Below are 27,248 nucleotides of genomic sequence, written 5' to 3'. Positions count from 1 at the left end.
GGCAGCCGTTGCTGTGTACATAGTTCCCTAGCAGCAGATTCCCTATTACAGGGCCCCATATCAATCAGCAGGGATATTTAACCCGTTGTGCCCCGGCTGTGCACTTGCTGACTGTGCGCTCCCCGGGCGGCAGGAAGGTGCGGACAGAGGGAGGGTGGGGACACACAGGGAGGAAGAGGAGTAGCCGAGTGTGCCTTTGCCAGGATTTGCAGGGAGGGGTGGGGTGAACCCGACGTCACACGGTTCGATCTCCAGCGGAGAGTGAGGAAAGTTACCGGGGGAACCTGCTCACTGACTTGTTGGGATCAACTCCCGGCCGCGGAAGGAGCCAGTGTCCCAGCCTCGGAACAAGTGAGTGGCCGGGGTAGGGAGAGGGTAGGGAGAGGGGAGAGGAGGGTGGGATGCCCAGCAGGGGGTACAGGTACAGCGGTTTCGGATTCCCTGCTCACCCCAGGGGGTTGCTAAGTGTCGGGGGATACATGGAACGTTGGACTTTGGGCTCTGATATAGGGGGTTATGGCACAGGGCTGCGTCAGCCTGAGTTGCTGCCTTGGTAATTGCATTATACAGTTTCAGGGAGTGGGGGTTCCGATTAAACACTGTCTGGCTACTGTGTAGCCTCTCGCCATAGAGTCCCCTGTACGTTTAAACGCGGCGCTACCCGCTTGCACCTGTTGGGAGGGAGGACTCTCCCCTCCTGTCTGTGGGAAGGTGGGACTCCATGATTTTAAACTACTGGGTCATACCTATTTGCACCTGTCTATAGGGAGGGGGTTTCTGTGATTTCAACCTGCCTGACGGGTCCTGCCAGACTGCACCTTGCTGCTGGAGGATAAACTGGCAATGGAGGCTGTGTGGGGGTGGTAGTAAGCCGGTCCTTACTTGCCGTGTAGCAGAGTTCCCCCCGTCACAGGGAGCAAGTGTTTGGGGCCACCTGTTGCCACATGGTTTCTCTGTGGAAGGGCTGTACCATCTACATTATGGGAAGGGGCGCTGTCAGATTTCACTTGCTTGGGGGACAGTGTCTCTGCCTTATTTCTCTTGGGAGGGTTTCCATAGGAATTGGGTTCTGCCGGACCCCTGGTGCTGCTGGCTCATGTACCTGTCCCTAATAGTATAATGGGAGGTGCTGTGGCTGGCTGGGGAGAGATATTGCCTTTGGCCCCCACTTTCTCTTTAGTCATTGGGCTTCTGAGCTGTTAGGGGCTACAGGTGGGCCCTTGAGATTTTGCAGGCCTTCCCTTAACCAATGACAGGTGGGTAGGGGTCGGTGGGGGCATGCAGAGTATTTCTCATTTACACTAACTGCAAATTAAAGATGGCCACCACTTGGCCATTAGTGGAGCAGATAGGAAGATGAGGGGGGCACTCTTTAGAATGGGGTTTGGGAGAAGTCAACTGTAGGGCTTTGAGATCCAGGTGGGAAACCTTTTGGGAGAAAGCTAGGTTATGGAGTTTCTTGGTCCTTTAAAAAGAATCTCCTCATTAAGTTGGAGGTTTCATAGGGCCAAGGGGCGTTTTATCTTTCTGACTTTTGTCCTGTGTATGGGTCCGAACTATTCCCCCTCCCCCAAGTGATATCTGGCCAGAGATTGGGTATCGGTCAGGCTGGCAGGAAAATCAAGTTGAACGAGGATCACACTGGGCTGGGGCTGCTGCCGCACTCTGCACCGGGCCCTAATGTTACTGAGCACTCTGCACCGGGCCCTAATGTTACTGAGCACTCTGCACCGGGCCCTAATGTTACTGAGCACTCTGCACCGGGCCCTAATGTTACTGAGCACTCTGCACCGGGCCCTAATGTTACTGAGCACTCTGCACCGGGCCCTAATGTTACTGAGCACTCTGCACCGGGCCCTAATGTTACTGAGCACTCTGCACCGGGCCCTAATGTTACTCGCCTTTGGGCACAAATATGGGCACTAACTAGTTAGTCAAGATCCACAGGTCTAGCCTGTTTAAACCAGGTCTTACAAGGTATTGGTTTTTGGGCACGAATATGCAATTTCTTCTTTTTCTTTTATTCTAAAGCAGCGCCAGACAACTTTGTCCATGCAGCCAGATTTTTTTTTAATTGCAGTTGGTCTGACTCTAGTAGAAGTCACATGTGAGGGATCAGAGTGGCACCGCAGCCCTTGGATCTACTGATTGGTACTGTAGCCAGCTCATGGCATGGCTGCCATTGCAACAATGATCTGATATATATATATATATATAATATAATGTATGTGTGTGTGTAAATCAGTGTTATTGAGCACAATGGTGAGTGAGCACTTTTACTACACAGCAGGTAATAGAATCCTGAGAGAAATTTCCCGATTCGGAATACCAGGAATGCCTCATACCCAGTCCATGGAATGTTGGCTATTTTATAACAGATCTATTATGAACCTACTCCCACCTCTCGGGTGGGCTCGAGATTATCCAGGGGCCGTGATGATATAAACATGGCAACCTTTTGACAGCATTCACCTTGTACTAAGGGTAGCAGTTCAACATCAGTACAGCCACTGTAGGGTTAATTGAGTTCCTGCTAACCCAGAAAAAAATAGTAAGCCCATTTATCTGGTGTCCCTTGGCTCCTACGTGGGCTCTACCAGGTCCCTGGAGGGGTGTAAGTTGATTTAAGTTGCCATGGCTGATGTGTAAGGGGCTAAGGAAACTATAGCATGGGCTGTTGGAGTCAGATTGGGCACGTGTCCCTGGGACATCAGAAGTGGGGGGTCACAGTGATAGGCTGTCTCTGTACAGCCTGCCCAATCAGCAGTAGCGCAGGGTGAGCATTGTGCTATGGACTGGCTAGTATAGTTGGGGCAGTTTGTAGCCCCATCTGCAAGCATCTTGGATGAACCAGCCACATAGGACCATGCACATTGAATTTAGCTGATGTAATTGCTATTGAAAGTTGTATGTGCATGTCACTCCTGGTTCTGACTCTTGAAACATTGTAGCAAAGTCAGGTCTCCTCCAGCCAAGACAGGTCTGTTAATCAAGCATCAAAACCGGCAGAGCAGAAAATACAGTTAAAACCATTATCTGGCTCTTGCTTGTCACTTACGTTTACAGATGGAGAACTCACCCTTCTGCATGTGTCAGGGCCAGCAGTGATACTATAGACGCGGTAGTGACGGAGCCCCCACGCCTTCCTTCCTGCACACACAGAGTACATGCTAAGCAGTCATATCTGCCAGTGAATGTGCGGGCCACTGGGCTGTGGTTGCCTGAGTCACTGTGACTCTGGGCAATGTGTGCATATTGTGTTTCTAGACATGAGTCAGACAGACACACAGGGTCACTGGTATTGTATTGCTTGCTGCTTATTAGAGCTGCAGGGATTCCCCATTACAGGAGTCATGGATCTCTGGTGCTGGGCACTCCCGGAATAACCCCCAGGTTTCTCACCCATGGGTCCCCAGATGTTGCTGGACTACAACTTTCAGAGTGATTGAACCTTGATTACATGTTGAAGGATTGTGGGAGTTGTCGTCCAGAAACATATGGGGGACCCATGGTTAAGAATAACTAAAGGCACCCCCTTATTGCAGTGGTTTCAAAGATGTGGGGCTTAGCCTGAAGGTCATTTAGGGTGAAGACTTGGGGGTACAGTAATTGATTGCTCTTCTAGATACTCCTGCCAGCTCAGCTATGAAGGCAGTTAGGGCTTTCCTGAAACTATTATGAATGGCTGATACAATGATACCCTATAACTATAACCTTGCTATGAGCTGTGGGGGGGGGGGGGGGGGGGACCTTGGGACATTATTGCATACATCCCACACATTCACAGCATATCCAATGGGACACCTTATTACGTACCTCTGTGTTGGTCAATCACAGAATATCCAATGGGAAACCTTATTACGTACCTCTGTGTTGGGCAGTCACAGAATATCCAATGGGACACCTTATTACATACCTCTGTATTGGGCAGTCACAGAATATCCAATGGGACACCTTATTACATACCTCTGTATTGGGCAGTCACAGAATATCCAATGGGACACCTTATTACATACCTCTGTATTGGGCAGTCACAGAATATCCAATGGGACACCTTATTACGTACCTCTGTGTTGGGCAGTCACAGAATATCCCATGGGAAACCTTATTACATACCTCTGTGTTGGGCAGTCACAGAATATCCCATGGGAAACCTTATTACATACCTCTGTATTGGGCAGTCACAGAATATCCAATGGGAAACCTTATTACATACCTCTGTGTTGGGCAGTCACAGAATATCCAATGGGACAACTTATTACATACCTCTGTATTGGGCAGTCACAGAATATCCAATGGGACACCTTATTACATACCTCTGTATTGGGCAGTCACAGAATATCCAATGGGACACCTTATTACATACCTCTGTATTGGGCAGTCACAGAATATCCAATGGGACAACTTATTACATCTGTATTGGGCAGTCACAGAATATCCAATGGGACAAATTATTACATACCTCTGTATTGGGCAGTCACAGAATATCCAATGGGACACCTTATTACATACCTCTGTTTTGGGCAGTCATGGAAAAGCAAATGGGAAACCTTATTACATACATCTCAGTGTTGGGCAGTCACAGAATATCCAACATTTTTTTGCATACCGGGAGTCCTATAAATGTCAAATCTATAAATAGGTCCCTGAGACTGTAAGTTAAAGAACAAATCCGATAAAAATGAAGTCCATAGCCCGAGTAATAACTGTGGAATTAGAATCATTCTTCTCTCTGTGCAGTTGGGTGCTTTTTCAAGTGGCGCCGCTGCTGCCATATTGTGCTGAATTCCCAGTGCTCATGTTATAGTATTAGGATGTGCCGCTGGCGCTGATTACAGAGTATCCAGCTGCCGCACCATACTGTAACAAGGCTTAATGGCTTGTGTGTAATGAGTTAAACCTCCAGGGAAAGCGCTTGTGCTGAGCAAACCACATGCAATAACCCTTTCACTGCTGCATAATAGTGAGCTGTGTTACTTAGCGGCTTTCTACCACAGCTGTGTAATGTGTGCCTAGCCAAGCCCTGGGCTACAGCAACCACTGGCTGCCATCTGCTCTCATTGGAATGCTGGGAGTTGTAGTTCAGGTACAACCGGAGAGCTAAATTCTGTACAAAAGCAGTACAACCGGGAACCCCTCGCCACATAATGTTACTTAAATGTAATAAGTGTAACATTTGCTCCAGTTGCAGTAAGCTCTAGCAACCAATTAGATGCCTGCTTTTGTACATGAATCAAGTAAATGCTCCCTGCTGTTTGGTTGCTATGGGTTACTGTACCTGGGGCAAACTTTGCATGTGTTACATTTTCCCTTTGAGTTTTACACATGGCAGGGAACGGCCTATCAGGTTATGTCCCAGTGTCCCGTTTGCCCAGTCCGACCCTACATACAGTATCCATAAGCCCCCAGTGAGACCCCACTGCACCCTAATGTGTAACCTGGACCCTGGGTAATTGTTAGGCAGAATAAAAATTAGGAAGCAGGGTTTAGTCAGTAGTCAGAACTTACAGTTGTTAGAGAAAGAAACAGCGATTAACCCTTACAACAGTGACATTAAAGAGGGAGTCTGACTGCTTGGGGGTCCAAAGGGCTTGGTTGGAAACTGGATTTTTTCACCCTCAGCTGCTATGTAGCTATCGGCTAAACTGTGGGCAGGATACTCCAGGTCAGAGAATGTTAAATCCAATCGATACCCCCCACTCCGGATTCATGTGCATGTGATTTGCTGCTAATCCTACATAACTGCACTAGGAATGTCTTTCCGGGCCCTAGGTGCTTTAAAGGGCAAGCGCACCTCAGGAGAGTTGGCGTTACATTGCTTAAAGTGCCCGCCCCATATTCTACTGTTGTGCCCCAGTGTCATTTGGGGTGAGTATTGGATATGGGTACTATTAGCCCCCCATTATAAGGGGGAAGCAATATTATTTTTGCACTGACTCCTGTACCATCTGCAATGGGACCCCATTACCGGAGTAGGCAGCAATGATGGGGGCACACACAAGGTAAGTGAGTGTGGGCCCCTGGTGCAGAGGGGTGCAGAAATAGGATTATTTCCTCCCTAGGAGTGAAGCCTCTCTGTTCATGGCTGTTTCTGAATATTTAAAAGGGGTAATAATTTGTCCATATTGTGTGATTTCTGAGAGAGATCTCCCGCTACTCTGCTCAAAGCCTTGCCTTTGTTTTTAATCTCCCTGTAAGATAAAATGGGCCCTGCTGATTGGATGAGCAATTAAAGGGACGGCGCTCCACAAGCTGGCATTTATCAGTATATGGGACCTGTTATCTCTGAGCTCATGTACTGACGCATTCAAAATAAAGTTCAGTGGCCTTGTTTGTTTTGTGTCGGCCCAATCTCTTCTTCTGTCTTAGGGCTCTGGCACACTGGGAGATTAGTCGCCCGCGGCACAACTCCCTGTTTGCGGGCGACTAATCTCCCCGAGTTGCCTTCCCATGCCATCCCATCGGCGACAATGTAAGTCGCCGGTGGGATGGCAGACGTGGTGGGGCGATTTCGGGAAATCGCCGTAAAAGACTCGCGAGTCTTTTTCGGCGATTTGCGCAAAATCGCGCTGCCGCGTCTGCCATCCCGCCGGCGACTTACATGTTGCTTACCCAAGGGTGAAGACACACAGAGCTATTAGTAGCAGCTACTAGTAAAATAGACAATGCTGATCATTTACTGATAATTGTTTCTACATGTGTTTTATCAAAGGCAATTCTCAGTATTGTCTATGGCAGGGGATTTTCTGAAGTTCAGTAGCCGTGACAAGTAGCTGCTACTTAGCTCTGTGTGTCTTCACCCTAATACCCAAGAAATGGAAGAAAGCCATACTGTGGTACTCCTACAGTTACATCCTGTGCCAATACAGTTTTTTAGCCAGCCCCAGTCCCTGGGAATCAATTATAATTACTGGGGAACAACAAACATTTCTTCTTTAGGGTGAAGACACACTGAGCTACTAGTAGCAACTACTTTTTCATGGCTACTAAACTAAAAAACTAAACTAAAAATCCCCTGCCATAGACAATACTGAGAATTGCCTCTGCTAAAACACACGTAGAGACCGTTATCAGTAAATGATCCGCATTGTCTATTTCTGTAGCTGTGACAAGTAGCTGCTACTAGTCGCTCTGTGTGTCTTCCCCCTTAAGTTGCAGTGCACTCTGGCACAAGAGACCCCTGTATTTACACCTACCTTGAGGCAATCCCAAGGTGCTCTATTATATAGCACCCATAGGTGTTGCTCCTGTCACCCGTAGTACTGTAGTATCTGCAGACTGCCACTTCAGTCCAGTTCATTGACCAGAATTTTGCAGCATGAAAATGACCCTAGGGTGCTGAGAAAGAATGTAGTGAATTGCACTATTTTGACTGGAGGTTCTGGGCCCCGTAGCCGGTGACTTCTACATGTTCCAGGCAATGGTTAATAACTTTAACTGTGGGAAGGAAGATGTTTAGTTTCAGGGTTGCGCCAGTGCAAGTTATTTATGTGTGTATTCAGATAGGTGAGTAGTTTGCTTGTGGTTGGCATTGCTTAATCTTCTCTTTCTGATGAAAAAGCCTTGGGATCAGGTCAGTTCTTTGTTCTCTCTTTGTAATCTCTGCTAGCATTACTGTTTGGTAACCATATACACAGCTACCTGCCCACCTTTACTATTATGGGCCCCTGAGCAAACACAAACAGCCAGACCCACATAGCAACCCTAAGCCATGGTAAGCTTTTATAGCAAGCAGAGCCAAGTCCCACAGTTGGGCGCAACGGGCGGTCAGCCTGGATAAACACCCTGCGCTGTGGGGTAACTGCAAGGAGTCAATTGTGACCTCATTTGGCTTTCCTGCCTTAAAAAGCATTTTAGGGATGTTTGGTTTTAGTTTTATATATTTATTGTCTTTTGAGCAAAGTTGGGGGGGGGGGGTCTGAGACAAAGGCTGGATATGCAGGTCGGGGGTCATGGCAAACAGTTCTGAATCCAAAAACAAACAGTAGATAAATAGAAGGAGACTTTTAATGGTCTGCACAGCCCAGTTATGCAATGTGCTTCCTTGGATATGTATTGTGAAGGAATCTCTTTCATGTGTGGTTTAAAGGGGAAGTATAAGCCAGATTTACATTGATTAAAATCATCATTATGTAGGTTTGTCTGTGCACAGAGCCATCATTTTTTTTTTTTTTTTCTTTTTTTGGAAATTTCAGTTTAAAGCAGCCATGATTGCTCTCATGAGGCCATGTCTTCCACAGCCTCCAATGCACAGCGCCCTCCACTGGCCAGATTATTTGGAAACTGGTGGAATGCATGGTTACCCTAAGGGGGCTTTACATGGCCTTATCCTGTAATGTATCGCTCTATTTAGGTTGGGTCACATCAACAAATGAATGGGCAAAGTTCTGACTTTTACTCCCACACTACTTCCTGTTACAGTTGCATTATTTCCTGTCACCTGATCTCTGAGGGAGCACACAACCCATCACAAAATGGCGGCTCATGGGAGAAGATGTAAAAGGGTAGATCCAAGGTTGGCAGTTATATACACTGGACACTCAGATTGGCACCCCTCTTTGTTTTACAATTTTAAAGCAGTAGTTCACCTTTAGTATGTCCCATTTGAAGCAACTTTGCAATTGGTCTTCATTATTTATTTATTTTTTTAATAGGTTCTCTTCTACAGCTTTTTAGTTTTCAAATGGGGGGTCACTGTTCCCGGCAACCCAAAAACTGAGCTTAACATGTTATTATTACCTTTACTTTTTATTGCATATCTTTCATTTTCCAGTCCCTCATTTTAACCATTGCCTGGTTGCAAAGGTAAACAAGGCCCTAGCAACCAGATAGGTGCTGAAATTCTAAACTGTGGAACAAAAATCTGAATAAGGGTGAAGACACACGGAGCTACTAGTAGCAGCTACTTGTCACGGCTACTAAAATAGACAATGCTGATCTTTTACTGATAATTGTCTCTGTGTGTTTAAGCAGAGGCCATTGTTATTATTGGCAGTGTATTTTCTGGTGTTTAGTAGCCGTGTAAAGTAGCTGCTACTAAGTAGCTCTGTGTGTCCTCACCCTAAGTGAAAAACCACAAAAATTAAAAACTAAGACAATATGCAATTGGTTTTAGGGGTAACAACAACCCCTTTAAATAAGCACTATAGTGTACAGCCCATCATCCACTTCATCAGTTGGTCCAACCTGTAGAACTGTGCCAGGTTTTGGGCAGCTTTACTAGATGTGGCTTTGGTCTCAGGCACTTCGGTGGAATTGAAGCTAGGTATAGCAGTGTGGCCCTGTGTATAGATCATATGCTGCTTTGTATCACTTTGGCACATTATTTCCTATAAAAGTTTCCATTGGTGAGTAGGGACAGGGCAGCACTGAACATGGGCCCATGGAGGTTCCCGTGCACTTAAGGAAGAATTGCTGAGCAAATAAAACATCTTTTGTGTTCATAAGGACTCACTTGGTGCAAGCCGTGTAACTGGTTTATTGGGTGTGCCTGATAACTCCAGGACTTTCTGGCATGGTGCTGTGTCTGCGCCACTTTCCCAAGGGAACAGACTTTTCTACATGTTGGTGTGTGTGTGTGTGTGTGTGGGGGGGGGGGGGTTCTCTGTATTTAAGTGATATCCCCATCATAACATATTGTGCAAAGGAGATGGTTAGGGGCAAATACAATAAATGTATGTAATGAATATATTATTTCCTCTTTCAGCCCTCAACCTCCCCTTCCTTCTTCTCCTCCATTATCCTTATGCTCTTCCCACTTTTTCTCTCCCCCATTCTTCTCTTCAACCCTTTTTCTCCCTATATTCCTTACAACCCTCTTTCTCTTTCTGATTCTCTTTACCATTTGCTACTTTCAAGCCTCATTCTCTCCCCCATTAGTCTCTTCTCCCCCGTTTGCCTCTTCCAACCTTCTTACCCCATTATTTCCTCTAGCAAATTCTACTTGTCCTCTTCCAACCCTCTTTCTCTCCCACATTCTTCTCTTCACTCCTCTTTCTTTCTCTCTCCCCTTTTTTACTCTTTTTCAACTTTTTTTTATTCTCCCCCATCTTCCTTTTCCAGAATGGCCCTTAGTGCTCATTTGGGGAGAACTACTGTCTGGGCCCTGGCTGTGTTCTGCACCTTGTGCTGGCAAATTAGGGGGCATATGCCTATATTCCTCCACCCACCCACCATGAATACGGTGCTGCTCAATGCAGGAAGCACTGTATTCATGGTGGCAGTCAGCAGGTTTCTGCTGGTCGGCTTGGTGGGCGGGCCAAGCCGACCAGGTTGCCTAGGATGCTGCAAATATAAGAACTATAAACAAATAATGTCATTGTTAATGTCAAATGTAACATTTCAGCCGGCCAGCGCCTCCCATGTCTGTAGATGATGTAACCGTTGCGGAGAGGGTCAGTGTATGTACATACATTTCTGTGTTTGGTGTAAACAGCGGTTAGTTCTGAGCACACACATGCCCCTCGTCTGCCTTACGATACACTTTGCAGAGCAACTTTTTTTTAGTTTTCTCTGAACTGGGCTCTAAACTGAAATTTAAAGAGGCCTCAATAGGAACATAGCTAGTATGTAAGTGCTTATGCCAGGTCTAGTAACCCATAGCAACCGATCATTTGCTAGTTTCAAACCGACTGGTAAGCTCTACCTGCTGAGTGGCTGCTACAGCTGAACCAACAATCCTCCCTGTTTTACATCCCTCTGGGCTCCCAATTCTGCATTAGTGGTGACACCAGGCCTGGGGGTGAGGCAAAGGCTGGGCAGTATATCATTGCTTGCCCCCCCCCCCCCCCCCAAAGCCCTAGATCCCTGCTGAAGAGATATACAGGTATGCAGCAATGGTGGGGGAACTAAGAAATTAATTTTTTTTAAAAAAAAAGATTTTTTTTTTTTTTCCTTAACTGTGAACTTACACATTTGTTAAAATTAAGAAACAACTAACATGTCCATGTCCCTTTAAATACTGGTTACCCCCACGCATTTTTAATATGCAGGTTAGATTTACCAATATAACTTTAAGGGGGGAGGGGGGGGGCTCCTTTAAAAAGCCTTATGTGATATTCTGTCTTATGTGATATTGGTTTTATTTAATTTCAATGACAAATGGTGGGGGGAATGGGAGCACAGACTAGGGGTAGGCAACAGACCTACCTGCCTGGAGCCCCCCCCCCCCCCCCCATCGTTGTGCCCTAGGCAGGTGCCTTTTCTGCCTATCCCTAGTTCCGGCCCTGCTCTCTGGTTGCTAGGGTCCAATTTACCCTAGCAACGGGCAGTTGTTTGATCCCCTTTCTAAAAAGCTGGAAAGAGGCAGGGGAGTAAAGCAAATAATTTAGAAACTATTTAAAAAAAAAAAAAAAAAGACCAACTAAGAAGTTGCCAAGAAAAGACAATGTAAAGGTGAACTTCCCCTTTAAAAAATCTGATGCAGTATTAGCGAGTAAAAACACCTTGCTATGGGAAAGTGGGTTTCCTTTGCATGCTGCACTTCCTGTTTTGCAGAAGGGGAATGTGATTTTGGCTTTGAGCTGCAAGTCCTTTAACGACAATTGGAAAAATTAGTCCTGGGTGGTTACACATTTACCAGTGAGCAATAAAACTCTGGTTATCTGGGAGCATAGCCATAGAGAGAGCAGATCCAGCCCCCACTGGGGATCAGCATAGAACATCTTCAGCATTGTACAGGGTCTCTAAAAGGTCTGTGTGTGGCCCCTCGGGCCCTCAGTGAACAGATCTGCTGCAGAAGTGTTAGCGCTGGTCTCCTGTGGAACGGCACCTTGAACTCAATCACTTGCTCAGCCCTTATTCAAAGTGACAAAGGGGGGGGGACTTAGTTACTGTAATAATTCCACCCTCAGCAAGCTGAAACCTGCCTAATCCCTGCTGTATTCCGACTCCTGAGCTGGGAGCGCAGCGGCGCTCTGTTGTGCAGCAACACATAGTGCAGGGTATGAGAACTTGTGTGTGTATAGATATATAGATATGCACTCTTTAGGTTTGCTTTTTAAAGAAGATCTAAACCTGCTTACCCAATACAGGTATGGGCTCCATTATCCGGAAACCCGTTATCCAGAAAGATCCAAATTACAGAAAGCCTGTCTCCCATAGACTCCATTTTAATCAAATAATTGAGATTTTCAAATTGATTTCCTTTTTCTCTGTAATAATAAAAAAGAAGCTTGTACTTGATCCCAATTAAGATATAATTACCCCTTATTGGGGCAGAACAATCCTATTGGGTTTATTTAATGGTTAAATGATTCCCTTTTCTCTGTAATAATAAAACAGTACCTGTACTTGATCCCAACTAAGATATAATTACCCCTTATTGGGGGCAGAACAGGCCTATTGGGTTTATTTAATGGTTAAATGATTCCCTTTTCTCTGTAATAATAAAACAGTACCTGTACTTGATCCCAACTAAGATATAATTACCCCTTATTGGGGCAGAACAGCCCTATTGGGTTTATTTCATGGTTAAATGATTCCCTTTTCTCTGTAATAATAAAACAGTACCTGTACTTGATCCCAACTAAGATATAATTACCCCTTATTGGGGGCAGAACAGGCCTATTGGGTTTATTTCATGGTTAAATGATTCCCTTTTCTCTGTAATAATAAAACAGTACCTGTACTTGATTCCAACTAAGATATAATTACCCCTTATTGGGGCAGAACAGCCCTATTGGGTTTATTTCATGGTTAAATGATTCCTTTTTCTCTGTAATAATAAAACAGTACCTGTACTTGATCCCAACTAAGATATAATTAATCCTTTCTGAATGCAAAATAATCCTATTGGGTTTAATAAATGTTGATTTTTTTAGTAGACTTAAGATATGAAGATCCAAATTACGGAAAGACCCCTTATCCAGAATACCATTGGTCCCGAGCATTCTGGATAACGGGTCCTATACCTGTACAGAATAACTGCCAGTTCGCTCCCCAAAGCAGCCCTGCACCCTAGAACCTGCCATCATTACACAGTGAGGTTAATGGGTGCCCCAAGACTCCCTGGCACTAATCGCTGAAAATGAGCCACTCTGCCATATAAAATTATATATTTTTTTAACTTTACGTGATTTCAGTGCTAAATAAAAAGACCGTTTAGAACAGTTAAAGTCTAACCTTGGGGGTTAATAAATGCTGCCTTTTGCCCAACATTGCGAGGCAGCCATAAATAGCATTATTAAGAGTATGTTTGTTTTCATTTCCTGCTCGGTATGTAAATGTAGCTGTAGCCAAATGCCAACAGGAAGATAGCAGGGTAAACAGAACTCTGTTTTGTAGATTGTAAGCTCTTTTGGGCAGGGCCCTCTTCACCTCTTCACCGCTGCGGAATATGTTGGCGCTTTATAAATAAATGTTAATGTAATGTAATGTCCCATTGGCAGGAGATGTGCAGCGCTGGGGGTTATAATATGCACTGTGTATAGGAGTAGGGGAAGGCAGGGCTGACTGGGTGCCACTGACACTGATACATACTATATATACTATATATATGTTTAGGCCTCGACTTGGGGGGGGGGGGTGGAGTTTAATTCATAATGTATGAAGAGCAGTGTACCCCCTGACATTCATTGGCTGCTGCACAGTTCAAACCATCTTCATCTGCCTTTTCTTTGCTGAGTAAAACATCTCAACCTGTTATAGTTCCCCCCCCCCCTCCAAAACTTAAATGGTTTCCAGTTTTTCTAGAAGCCGGCCTTGAGGCTATCCCCGGTCTCCCTTATTTACATGCATAATGTCTAACTGAAGTACAAGGTGTTCACTGAGCTCTCACGCTGCCTGTGTGGGGCCCTTCTCCTCTATCGGTACCAAAATGTACATTAATGGCTGCTTCCCAGGGTCAGTGTCTTCCCAAGTTTCTTGGGGAGATGGGGGTTAGGCCTTTGGCTTCCATTATGTGCCCTAAAAGTGTCAGTGGGTCGGGACAGTTGCGCTGTGGTTCTGCCTGTGTATAACCCTCTCTTGGTTCTGTTCCCTAGGATGCTGCAGACCTTTTATGACTATTTCTGGTGGCACAGGCTGTGGCTGCCCGTAAACCTAACCTGGGCCGACCTTGAGGATAAGGATGGGCGAGTTTATGCCAAAGCGTCGGACCTCTATGTCACCATTCCCCTTGCCTTTGTATTTCTCATCGTGAGGTATATTTTTGAAATGTAAGTATCTTGAATCATTATTCCAACTGTACTGTACAATTAACTATGGGCCTGTTAGTCTTTCTAGACCAGGGATCCCCAACCTTTCTTACTCGTGAGCCACATTCAAATGTAAAAAGACTTGGAAAGCAACACAAGCACCATAAAAGTTCATGGAGGAGCCAAATAAGGGCTGTGATTGGCTATTAGGCAGCCTCTATGCATACTATCAGCTTACAGGGGCTTTATTTGGTAGGAAATCTTGTTTTTATTCAACCAAAACTTGCCCCCAAGTCAGGAATTCAAAAATAACTACCTGGTTTGGGGGCACTGAGAGCAACATCCAAGGGGTTGGGGAGCAACATGTTGCCCCCAAGCCACTGGTTGGGGATCACTGGTCTAGAGGACAATGACAAATATGGGTAATTAAGGCTTTGGTTTGTGCTCCATGAGTAGCTGTAGGACCCTGTATGGATCCTGTATCTGCCATTATCTCTGCTGATGCATGCAATATGGCAACTCGCAGTGCAGAAGGGTAGACTGGGTCATGTGTTTAATATACTGGGCTCTAATGTAGCTGTCAAGCTTTCATGACTAAATTGAATTTTAGTGCTTATGAGATGTACAACTGACTCTAATAGGGAAGCCCTAGACTGTGCCACTACTGGCTATTCTCAGCTTGAAACTGATCACCAAAGTGTGTTTGGGGTGAAAAGCTTCAGTCGGGGTCTCCCATTCAAGTCACCAGATAGTAACGGTACGGAACCAAAGGGAGCAATATCCCTTCCTTCATAGCGTTGCCCTGACCATTTGTGTTTCGTTGGTTTTGGCAGTTCTGTAGCCGGTCCACTTGCAAATGTCCTCGGTGTAAAAGATAAAGTGAGGCTTCGGGCAGGACCCAACCCTGGGCTTGAGAAATTCTACACCTGCTCATCGAAGCACCCCAGGCAGGTATGTTGTGTGTCAGATTTTGATCCGACTAAACCAGTCTGACCCCCATGGTTTCCTTTTTTTTAACTCTACATGCTGAGGTCATTGGTCAGCCTCACCCTTGGCATATGTTCCACCAGGGATGAAAACTCCAGTTCCACTCCATGTTGGTAGTGACAGGCGGTCGCCATTGATTTTACTTACTTCCGGCTCAGGGCAGAATTGGGCAGTATTGGTGTTTTGTCTACTGGCAGAACTTTATCTGCTTCCTCCACCACTATCTGCTGAAAATAAATGAAAAGTAATCTCTGCGCTTTTATCAGCAGAGACAAAAGGTTACACAGGGAAGAGCAGAGAAAAATGTCTGATAGAAGTGTCCAAGGTCCAAGGGGAAATAATGTTTGCCAATCAGTAAAACATCAAGGCTGGAGGAGGCTGTGAGGTTAATGTAGGACATGGAAACACTTCAGGCTAGAATGGGACCTAGGCCCAGGTGTGTCCCCCAAAATGATTTCTGCTGCCATTAAATAGGACTTCAAACTCCCATTTCCGCTTGCAGAGTGATCTGGAGAACCTCTCGAAGGCGAGCAGGCTTACGGTACGCCAGGTGGAGAGATGGTTCCGGAGGAGGAGGAATGAGGACAGGCCTAGTTTGCAGAAGAAGTTCCGGGAAGCAAGGTACGGGGAAAGCCCACTTTTAACTCTAAATTGTGACTTGCTATAATCTGATGTATGAACCATCGACAGTCATTTCCCTGGACAGTGGTAACAATTCCAAGGCCCTACAGTTCATATATTGATTTGAGTAAATACCAAAACTGAAATGGATGATTTTCTCTTTAGAAATGTCAGTAGTTTGATCGGTGGTGCCATGAGCATCTTTTTAGATCACTTATATGGCCATAAGTATTCTAACAGTCTGTCTATGATGACATGTAATAATACTAAATACTGCTCCAGAACCCATGCCCTACGTTCCCTGTACCCACCACAGTGCCTAAATAGCAGTTTGTGTGATGGTGCAATAGCCCCAGCCACAACACCCCCTTCTGGTATTTCCACCACTACCTGCCTAGAGGAGAAATAATGGGCTGTTGTTGTCTTCCATGATTTGGGCCAGGAGCCTACTGTGTGATAACTGTTTGGGGAGGTCTCTCTCCTGTTTCTGCACAGTAATTTCCCCATGCAAAAAGGCAGGTCCATACAAAATGGGTTTGCTGAAATGGAAGTGGGAGAACTTGACTGGCTGGCACAGAGCCCTGATCTCAACCCAACTGAAGGTGGGATGAATAGGAACTCTGCCCAACCTCACTATTTCTCTAATGGCTGAAAGAAAGGAAATCCCACCATCATTGTTCCAACATCTAGTGGGTACCTTTCCAGAAGAACAGAGGGTAAAAATGATATATAGGGAGGAGCAACTTCATATTTATACCATTGGTCTGGAAATGAGATGTTAGACAGGCAGGCGATCAGATTCTTTTGGCCATATAGTGTATTTGGGTTCAACCATATTGCTTTGTCTAGAAAACAAGTGGGTACCTGTAGAATACACTATGAAACACATAGCTGTGGGTATATTCAATGGTGTGCCAGTCCTTGCTTCGGTAGATTGCCTACCCCCAATGTGTTGCACAAGCCACACAGCCGGAAGGGCCCCGACAGTGAATGATGGGGGGGTGGGGGTGCTGCTGCAATCTACCCATGCATGTGGGTACCACTAACTAGGCTGCTAAGCTGACTTGTTCCTGTATGATGAAGCCTGGCCGCTCAGCCGCATCTGCCACTTTCTTTTTGCAGTTGGAGATTCACCTTTTATCTTATTGCTTTCATTGCTGGCATTGCCGTCCTTATAGACGTAAGTAAATTCCTTCATCCATCCACTTGTATTCAGCACTGTATGCTGCCTTAACACTCATATTCTGATTCACCCCATACCCTCTGTGCCTTATTTACCCCAACCCTATCTAATAACTCATTGCTTTACCCTAATAACTCATTTCTTGTCTTTGTGCTCCTCACAGCCTAACCATCCAGCCCTTTACTCCTAGACTTACCCAGACTCTTGCTTGTTGCCTTCTGTCTTACCCCTTCCTTCACTTAATGACTGCATTACCCTGACATTTTCCCAATACCGGTGCTTCGCCTCCCTGCCACTTACCCGGGGCCTTGCCTCCCTGCCACTTACCCGGGGCCTTGCCTCCCTGCCACTTACCCGGGGCCTTGCCTCCCTGCCACTTACCCGGGGCCTTGCCTCCCTGCCACTTACCCGGGGCCTTGCCTCCCTGCCACTTACCCGGGGCCTTGCCTCCCTGCCACTTACCCGGGGCCTCGCCTCCCTGCCACTTACCCGGGGCCTCGCCTCCCCCCCGCGTGGGTCATTTGGGTGATCACTTCCAAAAAATAGTTCTCTACCTGTACTCTACTTGTAATTCTAAAGTGATTTCTTTCATTGCAGTTGCACTGATTTTGCCGCAACACCACTTGATGCATTGGGGCATTATATTAACAGGGGCAACCATTGCTCTGTGTCTAGTTACCTACAGCAGCCAATCAGTTGTTTCCTTTCGAACAGCATATCAACACGTTACCTTCTCATTGGTTTTCTGGGGTAACAGTACCAGGCAAAGTGTCACTAGCAGCCAATCATATCAGAATTGCTGCAGCCGTTTCATTCTCCATGGTAATGTCTTAGTGGGGTATATTCATCATGCTGTGTAAAAAGTGGAACGAACCATTACAGGTGATGTTGCCCAGGGCAGCCAATCCGCAATTAGATTTCAACAGTTCAACCAAAGCAATGCATCTGATTGGCTGCTATGAGCAACATCACCAGTAAAGTTTTACTCAGCATGATAAATATACTCCTTTGTTTTAAATGGTGGGGAAATGAGACCAGACTGCAGGAAAGCTTATGAAAGGAGAACTTCCCATTATATCATGTAAAATGCTGCATGTGTTGCTATAGGTTACTAGATTCAGGGCAAAAGTTGAACCTGTTACTATATCGCTACCAATACTTCCCCTTTACTGTGTATACATGTGTATAGTCTGCTGTTAAAAGCAGTGCCACTAATTTGGCAGAATATCTGGCTTAGGACAGGGGAATGCCTATAGTGATTTAGGTTAATGGTAGCTCTCTGTACAGGCTATGAGCTTAGGGGGCTGTTCCTGCTGAATTGTACTCAGTATGGAGTAGAGTATGGTATGGTATCCCTGTGAGCAAGCTAAGAGAAAAGCTCTGAGAGGTGTCCCTATTGAGAGGAGGGGGGGAGGTTGCAATTAAATCCTGGGGAGGCCAAGGCCCCCCTTATGATTGAGAGGTTCTTGTTTTGTCCAGTTTAACTGGCTACATCACATCTGGCATCACTTTATGGCCCTGGACTGTTGACAGTGCTCTGGCTTTTAATAAGGGGTATGTAACACCATAGGAGGGCTATGGGAGGTTGCTAGCCAGTCATCATAAAGGATATTGTTATCCTAGCAAGGCTGAGCAAGAGAGAGCTTTAAACAAGGCAAGGAATAAAATAAAATGTACATACATAGAGCTTTTGGCTTATTTCCATTTGACAAATCAAAACAGTCTCTAATATTGCACATTGGGAGGAGGTGGGGCCGAGGTGACCCTGCCGTTCCCATTGAATTCCATGCAGCCATCCCTAAACTAACAGCTTCCCACTGAGATATAAACCTTTGCTTGCTTACATAACCTGGAACATGCAAAATGGGACTTACTTGAGTTATTCTCTCCATCTACAGAGAGGAGCCTGTGAGCTTAGGGAGAGGTGGGCTAAATGGAGCTAAGAATACAATGAAAAAAGCCTCTTCAAGTCACTGGTTTTTGCAATTGCTATAATATATTTGTACAAGATGTGACTAATTTGTATTTTGCTTTCTGCAGAAACCATGGTTTCATGATCTCCATGAGGTCTGGAAGGGGTTCCCCAAGCAGGTAATGTATATGAGTGTGACCTCACTGCCATTGGCTGCTTGCCAACCAATCACTAGCAAGCTTTTACTCTGTATGACTTTGCCTTGTGCAGCCCATAGCCCATAACATCTTGACACATAGTCACTTGGACTTCTCAGAGATGATTGGCCGTATGGCTACAGGGCAACCAGAGTCATCTGAAGGGTGGGAGGCAGGTTAACATTACTAATAGAGTAATTACAGTTACTGTACTTTACAATGTCCCCCCCCTCCATTTAATTCTTTCCTTTCCAGACAATGCTACCGTCCCAGTACTGGTACTACATGATAGAGCTGGGCTTCTACTGGTCTCTTCTCTTCAGAGTGGCATTTGATGTCAAGCGCAAGGTAGGTGATTTAGCCACTTCCATTATGTTGGCGCTTTAATGGGCTAGGATGAGTTCTGGGATCACTGCTTTAGTACAGAACCATTTTGGTTCTAGGGATCTGACTAGACAGCTTTTATGAGAACATTTATTGGCTATTGGGCTCATTCTTACTTGCATTTGTGGCCATCCCAAAACTGCCAAACCTGCAGCATTACCCATGGGTCAGGTGGGTTTGGCCAAACAAATGCTTTTTCATCGGGGTGGGTTGATGGCAAGACTTTGGCTACAGCCGTCTCTACCCATGATTTTAGTTTTCCTCAGCCCTTTCAGAGATTCTTCCCTATTGAGTAGGAGGCAACACTTTGATGTTCACTTGTGATACTCTGAATAAGTGCTTTCAACATTCAAATGCTGATGCATTGTATCTGATTGATCAAACAGGAATCCAGTTGACCCCCTATCAGGGTTCGTATGGATAGCACCAAAGTAGGCTTGTAGTTGACCTGGTTTCTTTATACTTCAAGCAATATAATGTTTGCTAAATCATACCTGATGTGTGTGGTAGCCCCCAGGTTGGCCAAAACCCCAGTGAAGTTTGGGTACAATGCCTGTTTGGTCTCATACAGACTTCTAAAAGCCCATATTAAATGTCACGTAGGTTTTAGGAAAGCACTTGTCCTCAATATTCCTATAATTATGGCCCAAGAGAGGCTCTTAAGAAATAGAAGCAAAATAGTCCTTCTGTGTCTTAATATATTGACTGTCCCAAACAGGACTTTAAGGAGCAGATTATCCATCACGTGGCCACCATCGTCCTCATCAGCTTCTCATGGTGTGCCAACTACATCCGGGTGGGCACCCTGGTCATGGTGTTGCACGATGCCTCAGACTACTTTCTGGAGGTAAGGTGGCACAAATCGGACAGCTTGAGGCACAGTTTACTCTGTGCATAGAACATGTATTTGTACCTAAAGGATAAGTAAACCTTTAAGATAAGTTGATGTAAAATTGATGAGAGTGCACTTTTGCAATTTACATCCATTATTCATTTTTTTTTTTTAAATTTAATGATATTAAGGGTTAAAAGTACTGTTAATATGAATGCATTTTGTTATAACAGCGCCCCCTGATGGTCACTTTCTGAATTGGAAGTAGTTGAGCAAGTTGTCTTAAGAAGGAAAGAGGGCTGCTCTGATGGTTTTCTGGCTAGAAAAAAAAAAACCTTTTCATGTCTTTCCTAACATCAGACCAGTACTTTACCCTTTATATCTTGGAATTAAAATAAATAAAAATCAATGTAAATTGCCAAGGAGTATAGTTTAAAGGTTTACTTAGCCTTTAAAATGGCAACTCCCACTCATAGGTTTACTCGACTCCCCTGACATCTTCAATAGAAGTGAATAGAAGCCATATTTCAATCATATACTACTCCTGTAGAAGCTTTGAGTTAAACATAGGAGGTCAATACCATTGACATTGCCACCCCCTGGTCCACTAATTCAGCCTCTGTTAGTGGGGGTATAACACAATAGGAAGGTTACGGGAAATGCTCAAGAACGATGAGTCATTGACTTCATTAAAGTTGGGGGTGGGCATAAAGTTTTATCTATATATATATATATATATATATATATATATATATATATATATATATATATATATATATATATATATAATATCTATAATATCCTTTTCTCAGGGCATATAGAATATATAAAATAATTTCCAAATTGTTGTCTTCTGCAGTCGGCCAAGATGTTTAACTACGCAGGATGGAAGGAGACATGCAATGGTATCTTCATAGTCTTCGCTCTGGTGTTCATAGTCACCCGAATCATTATCTTCCCTTTCTGGTAAGTCAGTGCCAACTTCCAGCTGGAATGATATAACAATGGCACCGGTGCTGGAATTTCCATGAATTCATTCCCGCTGGAGTTTTGTGCACAATGGTGTTTGTGTGTCTCTACCTTGTGATGTAGCAGCGACTAATCTATATGCAATTTGCTTGCCAATGTTCTTCCTTAGGATCCTGTACTGCACTTGGTTCTACCCCCTGGAGGTCTATCCAGCTTTCTTTGGCTATTACTTCTTCAATGTGATGCTCTGGGTACTCCAATGTTTGCACATCTTCTGGGCTTACCTGATTCTTGGAATGGCCCACAAGTTTATCACTGGAAAGGTATTCATTATTTCAGCAACATTTTTATCCAGTAACTCATTCAAGGCTTCTAATATCCTTATCATTTACAGTAGGGGGTACATTATCCCTTATAATACATGAGTGATACTCAGAGTTCCCTGTATAACTCAGCCTGCAGCCTTGTGCCTTTATATGGGCACAGAACCCCTCAGTGACTGCTAATATCCTTATCATTTACAGTAGGGGGTACATTATCCCTTATAATACACGAGTGATACTAAGAGTTCCCTGTATAACTCAGCCTGCAGCCTTGTGCCTTTATATGGGCACAGAACCCCTCAGTGACTGCTAATATCCTTATCATTTACAGTAGGGGGTACATTATCCCTTATAATACATGAGTGATACTCAGAGTTCCCTGCATTGTCCCTTTATATGGTCCCATTCAGCAGAAAAGCATACTCGGGTACTATAAAGCCTAGTGATGGGGAACTTTCCTGACTTTGTATGCTGTGTTATCCTTCCAGCTTGAACAAGACGAGAGAAGTGACCGAGATGAGACCGACATCCCAGATGAAGAGGAGGAAGAAGAACCTACCAAGAATGGAACTCTTTCTAATGGCCATTCCATGCAGAACAACAACCATCATAAAGCGGATTGACCACCGAATAGGAAATAGCCTCTTCCTCCACATTTAAATTCCTGGAGAAACCAATCAAGCAGGGGAAACACATTGAAAGAATCAACACTACTGTAAATCATGGCCATGATCTTGTGAATAGATGCCAAATGACTTCCCACAGACTGGTTGTATATATGTAACCTAAAACCTTCTACACCGAGCGTGAGAGGGGTCAAGCCAAGTGTTTCTATGTGAGGACAGTTTTTAAATACATTGTGTAGTGAGTAGATTGATGGACTTTAGTGGCCTTTCCATACAGAAACCTAAGAGTTATTTTCATATTTTGAACCCTCTTCCAACTCTTAATTGTGTTTGACTTTGCCCATTCCTTTCCAGTGATGACCCATTGCTAGGTGTCTGGATGTGAAACTTCACAAAGGAACTACCACGTTAGGGTCTGGTGACCTGGTGTCTTGACTCTCCTTCAACTTGCAGAAAAGAACTGTTAAGCTTTGACGTCCACCTCTTTGAATAAGCTAAGTGAGTGGATTGAGCGACGGTTCTTGGGCATGGACACCCTATCCTTGTGGCACCATAGCCTTGATCTCAGTGATGGTTCTTGTGTAAGAACAGCCTCTCCTTGTGGGAACCATAACCTTGACCTCAGCAGTTGTTCTTGATATGGGCACCCTATCCTTATGGAACCATAACCTTGATCTCGGTGATGTTTCTTGGGTATGGACACTCTCTCTCCATGTGAGAACCATAACCTTGATCTCAGAGGTGGTTATTGGGTTGGAACCTTCTTTTATCTCATCAATGTTTCTTTGGTATGGCCAACAACTCCTTGCGGAATCATAATCTCCATCACTGCGACAATTCTTTGGTATGGACACCATCTCCTTATGGAATTATAACCTTGATCTCAGCTATGGTTCCTTGGTATGGACAACCTCTTCTTGTGGAATCATGACCTTGATCTCCGACATCTACCTGTAACACAACCTGCTACTGTTCTTTGAAAGCCAAATGTTGCTGCTTCTAAATCTAAGTTATTGTTACGATGCATCTTCTGGTACCATCCCCTAGGAACGGATATGGCACCTCCCAAAGATAAATAGACCGGCCTTTAGTAATGCTCTATGGAGAACACTTTATATTTCAGGGTCGGATCACCTTTTTTATGAAAACTGATAGTTTGTAGGGCTTCTCTAGCTGTTAAAAACAAGCTGAAGATCCTTTTATTCCGAACTTATTGCATTTCAAACCCGTGCCGTACCTGCAGTGCAAGCAGCTGTTTGGGGGGGATGTTCTACTCCTTGCTCAATATGCTCCATTACGGCAACCGATGTCCTTACAACTTTTTTTCCAATAAATTTTAATTGCAATAAAGTATAAAAAAATATTGCCTAGAAAAGCAGCTTTGAATAAGTTTCACATTTGGGGGGAGGAATATTTTCTGGAAGAAGAGAGAAAACCTCTTGAAGGCAATATGGTTAATCATGGAGTTTCCAAATGCCGATCCAGCATGTTCTGCTGTGGAAATACAAGTCCCGCTCCTCCAGTAGATCAGTGAATGTAGACATGCTGGCAGTTGGGAGTGGCAGAGGCTGGTTGATGGCTTCAGACTGTGTGGCAGAGTTTTTCTTTCTTTGGTTGGTCTTTCAAGGAAGTTGTTGTAGACTTTGGGGACAGAGATTCAATACTGGTGCCTGGAAAAGTCAATATCCCTGTTGTCCAGCTTGCCATGGTACTTACCTCCGTTAAATACGACCTCCCAGTGCAGCACAGGAAACACATAATTAATGAGCTCTTGTCTGCAGGAAGTAGGATAAGTCCTCCATATGTGTCTTTTAGCCCCAGGTATGATGTGAAAGAGCTATGGCCATGGGGATGCTGAAGAGCTGTAGTCCATGTAGCGTTACCATGTTTGGGCAGTCATTATGCTAAGGGAATGGGGATATGATGTTGCAGGGGCAGGGATAGTCCCATTTCAGTAAGTTGGCTGGGTTTGGGGCATGGAGGGAGTGGGAACTGAGGCTATTAGGGTGGTTTGTAGGTGGGCTGAGGGCCAAACTTATCAGCAGCTTTATTAAATTTCAGTAAATTTGTAATATGGGCCCCAGCCTTGCTAGGCCAGGTGGCAACCCTATGTACATCGCTGCATGTTTTTGTTTGTAGGGGGAGTGGTTTATGTTTCATGGAGCAAAGTTCATGCCAAGCCAGTATGATCGCTCACTTTTCATACAACTTGTATACAGGAGAAAGCTGTGCCCTTGCACGTCAGCATCTATATTAAAATCACTGGGATATAGAATTCTGAATTGTACAGCATAAAGCTGCACCCTGGCCAATGGCAGATTAAGTAAGAATTGACCCCGTAATCTGCACTTGCTGTTAAATCTCTCCTGCCATTGGAGCAGATCAGGGGAGAGGGATGCCATAATGCTGGGCCACTAGTGTTTAATGACTGGCCAGTTAGGGGGAAGACACACAGAGCTACTAGTAGCAGCTACTTGTCACAGCTACAGAAATAGACAATGCTGATCATTTACTGATAATTGTCCCTACGTGTGTTTTAGCAGAGGCAATTCTCAGTATTGTCTATGGCAGTGGATTTTCTGGAATTTAGTAGCCGTGACAAGTAGCTGCTACTAAGTAGCTCTGTGTGTCTTCACCCTTACAGCTACAGTATTTAGAAAAGAAACAAACTGCTCGTAACTTCTCTTCATAGAAAGATAAGGTTTTTCCAACCTTTGGTTATTGTCCTTGTATTGTGGGTTGGGGACTGAGAGCTGGGGGTCAGTGCAGCTCCCTTGCTGTGATTGGCTGTGGAATTATTAGACACCGTTCATATCATTTATTTCTGACTGTGGCAATTAGCTACTCACTGTGCGCCGCGCCTATGTACGTAGGAATGGGAATAAGCTGAGCCAATGTTATGAGCGCGCTGTGAGCCATCAAGCCATACTGTACCGTTACCTCCAGGCAAAATGCAGAAATGAATTTGAATTTAATGGGGGCATTTTTTTTTGTCGAAGAGCAACTTCTATTTTAATGTTAGTGTGCCTTTAAGGTTGTTGTTGTTTTTTTTGGGGGGGGGGGGGGGCGGGGGAATCATTTTAACGTGCAATGTCTTAGTGGGTTTGTACTGAAATTCACCAACAGTTACTGGATGTAGCCAAATAAACATATATATTTGATCTTGTGTTTCTGAATCCTTGCATGGCCATTACTAGCACCAATTACAGGGGAAGTTTGGCTTTAGTGCCCTGTTTAACCCCCCACTAGATGTTGCTGGACTAAAACTCCCATCATTTAACAGAATATGAAGTGTTTAGCAAACTGGCTCCCCAAGGTTAAGCAGCAGGGTTTAGTTTAGTACTATGTTATCAATGGACCTATTCTAAGCTACTCTTTAGTAGTTCACTTATTTTTACTTTTTTCCTTCATTCCAGCCAGAAACCGAAACTATCATCTGGTTGTTGGGGTCACAGACCCTAGCAACCAATACAAATTGACTGTGAAGTGTTCTCATTAATCTTAATATTTTAAATGTATGCCGTTGATTCATATTGTATGCTGAGCCTGACTGCTGCCTGGTTACTAGGGAAATTGAGCCCTAGCACCCAGTTTCAGTTCCACCTGATATACAGATGTTGGTAAATAGGACCTAATCTTTTACACATCACTTTCAGTGTCTAATGCAGTAACTTTGGACTGGCCCACAGATAGGAAGGGATAAGGGGAGAGAGTTAATCCTATATTGGATCATAATGGTATAAACCGGTGCTGTTAGGAGTTGGGACCCCATAATCCTTTTTCATAGTTACATTCGCTTCTGCTACAAACACTAGTAATTAAAAGGAAACAATTATATACCAAATCCCAAGCAGGAATCTCATTTAGTTTGGATTCTTTTAAAAAAAAAAAAAAGCCCCATTATATTCCCAGAGGCAATGGTGCTTCTTACACAGACAAGAATTCCCTTTACTGAAGCCCTGCCGCACCCGGCAATGGAAAGCTAGAAGTGAGGGGATGTGCGTGTTCTTAAAGGATAAGTAAACCTTAAAAAAAAATGTAAGATTGCTCGGATCACTTTTGCTATTTACATTCATTTTTTTTTTTTCATGCTATAAGTTTAATATAATGAACTGTGTAACCACAGCACCACCTGCTGGTCAGTTCCTGTAACTGTACAATTAGAGATACTGTACCTTCAGAAGGGAAACAGGAAAGGGTTCTTCTCAGGAAAGAAATGGGAAAGGGCATCTGATCTCTTTCCTGGTTACTAAATTCACTTATTTTAAGATACTGTTTAGAGACAACCTCCTCTGTATGGGTTTTTTCTAAATGTTACAGAATAGCTGCCCATCTTTGATCTTGTTATACTGCACATGGTCAGTGTTCTCCAGACTGCCAATGAGAAGCTAAGCTCAGCCTTATAGTGTGGCTTTTATATTCTAAATACTGTATACAGTATAGTGTGAGTGGGCCCCTAAGCTCAGGTAAGTGCTAGCAGCACAGAGTATGGGAAGTGAATCAGCAGAAAAGAAGATGGGGGGCTACTGGGGCATCTTTGGGGGCACAGATCTTCCCTGCTAAAGGCCTGTGGGTGCCTTGGGCTGGTACAGAACTGCTTTATGTAATAATTCCTGGTGGTCACCTTTTAAGCAGTAAATTATTTACTTGATCCCTGCTGAAGTCATTCCGCCCATACTGGCTGGAGTAGAATGGGGTGCGTTTATTGTTAGGCTACTGAACCCCCTTAGGCTACTGAACCCCCACGCTTCCTTAATAAAGGAAACAAGGAAAAGCCATATTTATCGTAGTATAAGTGCATGCCAACACACTATTACTTCTCATAAATGATCTGCAGGCTGACCTACAGCTGCTGCACAATTACAGGATAAGCCAGTTACCCCTATGAGTAAGGGCTAACAGCTGAAATGCATCAGGCCTGTTGAAAGGGTGCAGGGAGTTCCATAAAACCGACTGTACATTTTATTTTGCTTTGCTCAAAGCAGGTGAACTTGACTGAGGGGCGGAATCCACATGTCAGGGTCTGCAAAAACACTTTTATATACAGGTATAGGACCTGTTATCCAGAATGCTTGGGAC

The 27,248-nt window shown here is 44.5% G+C and overlaps 1 protein-coding gene across 1 annotated transcript; it reads left to right on the top strand.

The window, feature by feature from the left end:
• Positions 1-265: 265 nt before the first annotated feature.
• cers2 (ceramide synthase 2) lies at positions 266-25,330 on the top strand. The gene is given in 11 exon segments (NM_001097273.1): positions 266-351; positions 13,983-14,156; positions 14,969-15,086; positions 15,625-15,743; positions 16,866-16,923; positions 18,967-19,017; positions 19,291-19,383; positions 20,138-20,266; positions 21,111-21,217; positions 21,390-21,543; positions 22,032-25,330. Coding segments are annotated over 10 exon segments (1,137 nt in total). The 5' UTR covers positions 266-351; position 13,983; the 3' UTR covers positions 22,167-25,330.
• The last annotated feature ends 1,918 nt before the right edge of the window (positions 25,331-27,248 follow it).

Source organism: Xenopus tropicalis, chromosome 8, assembly GCF_000004195.4.
Source record: "Xenopus tropicalis strain Nigerian chromosome 8, UCB_Xtro_10.0, whole genome shotgun sequence".
Classification (NCBI taxonomy): Eukaryota; Metazoa; Chordata; class Amphibia; order Anura; family Pipidae; genus Xenopus; species Xenopus tropicalis.
The sequence above is the reverse complement of the archived record's forward strand: the minus strand, read 5'-3'. Positions and strand labels throughout refer to the sequence as shown.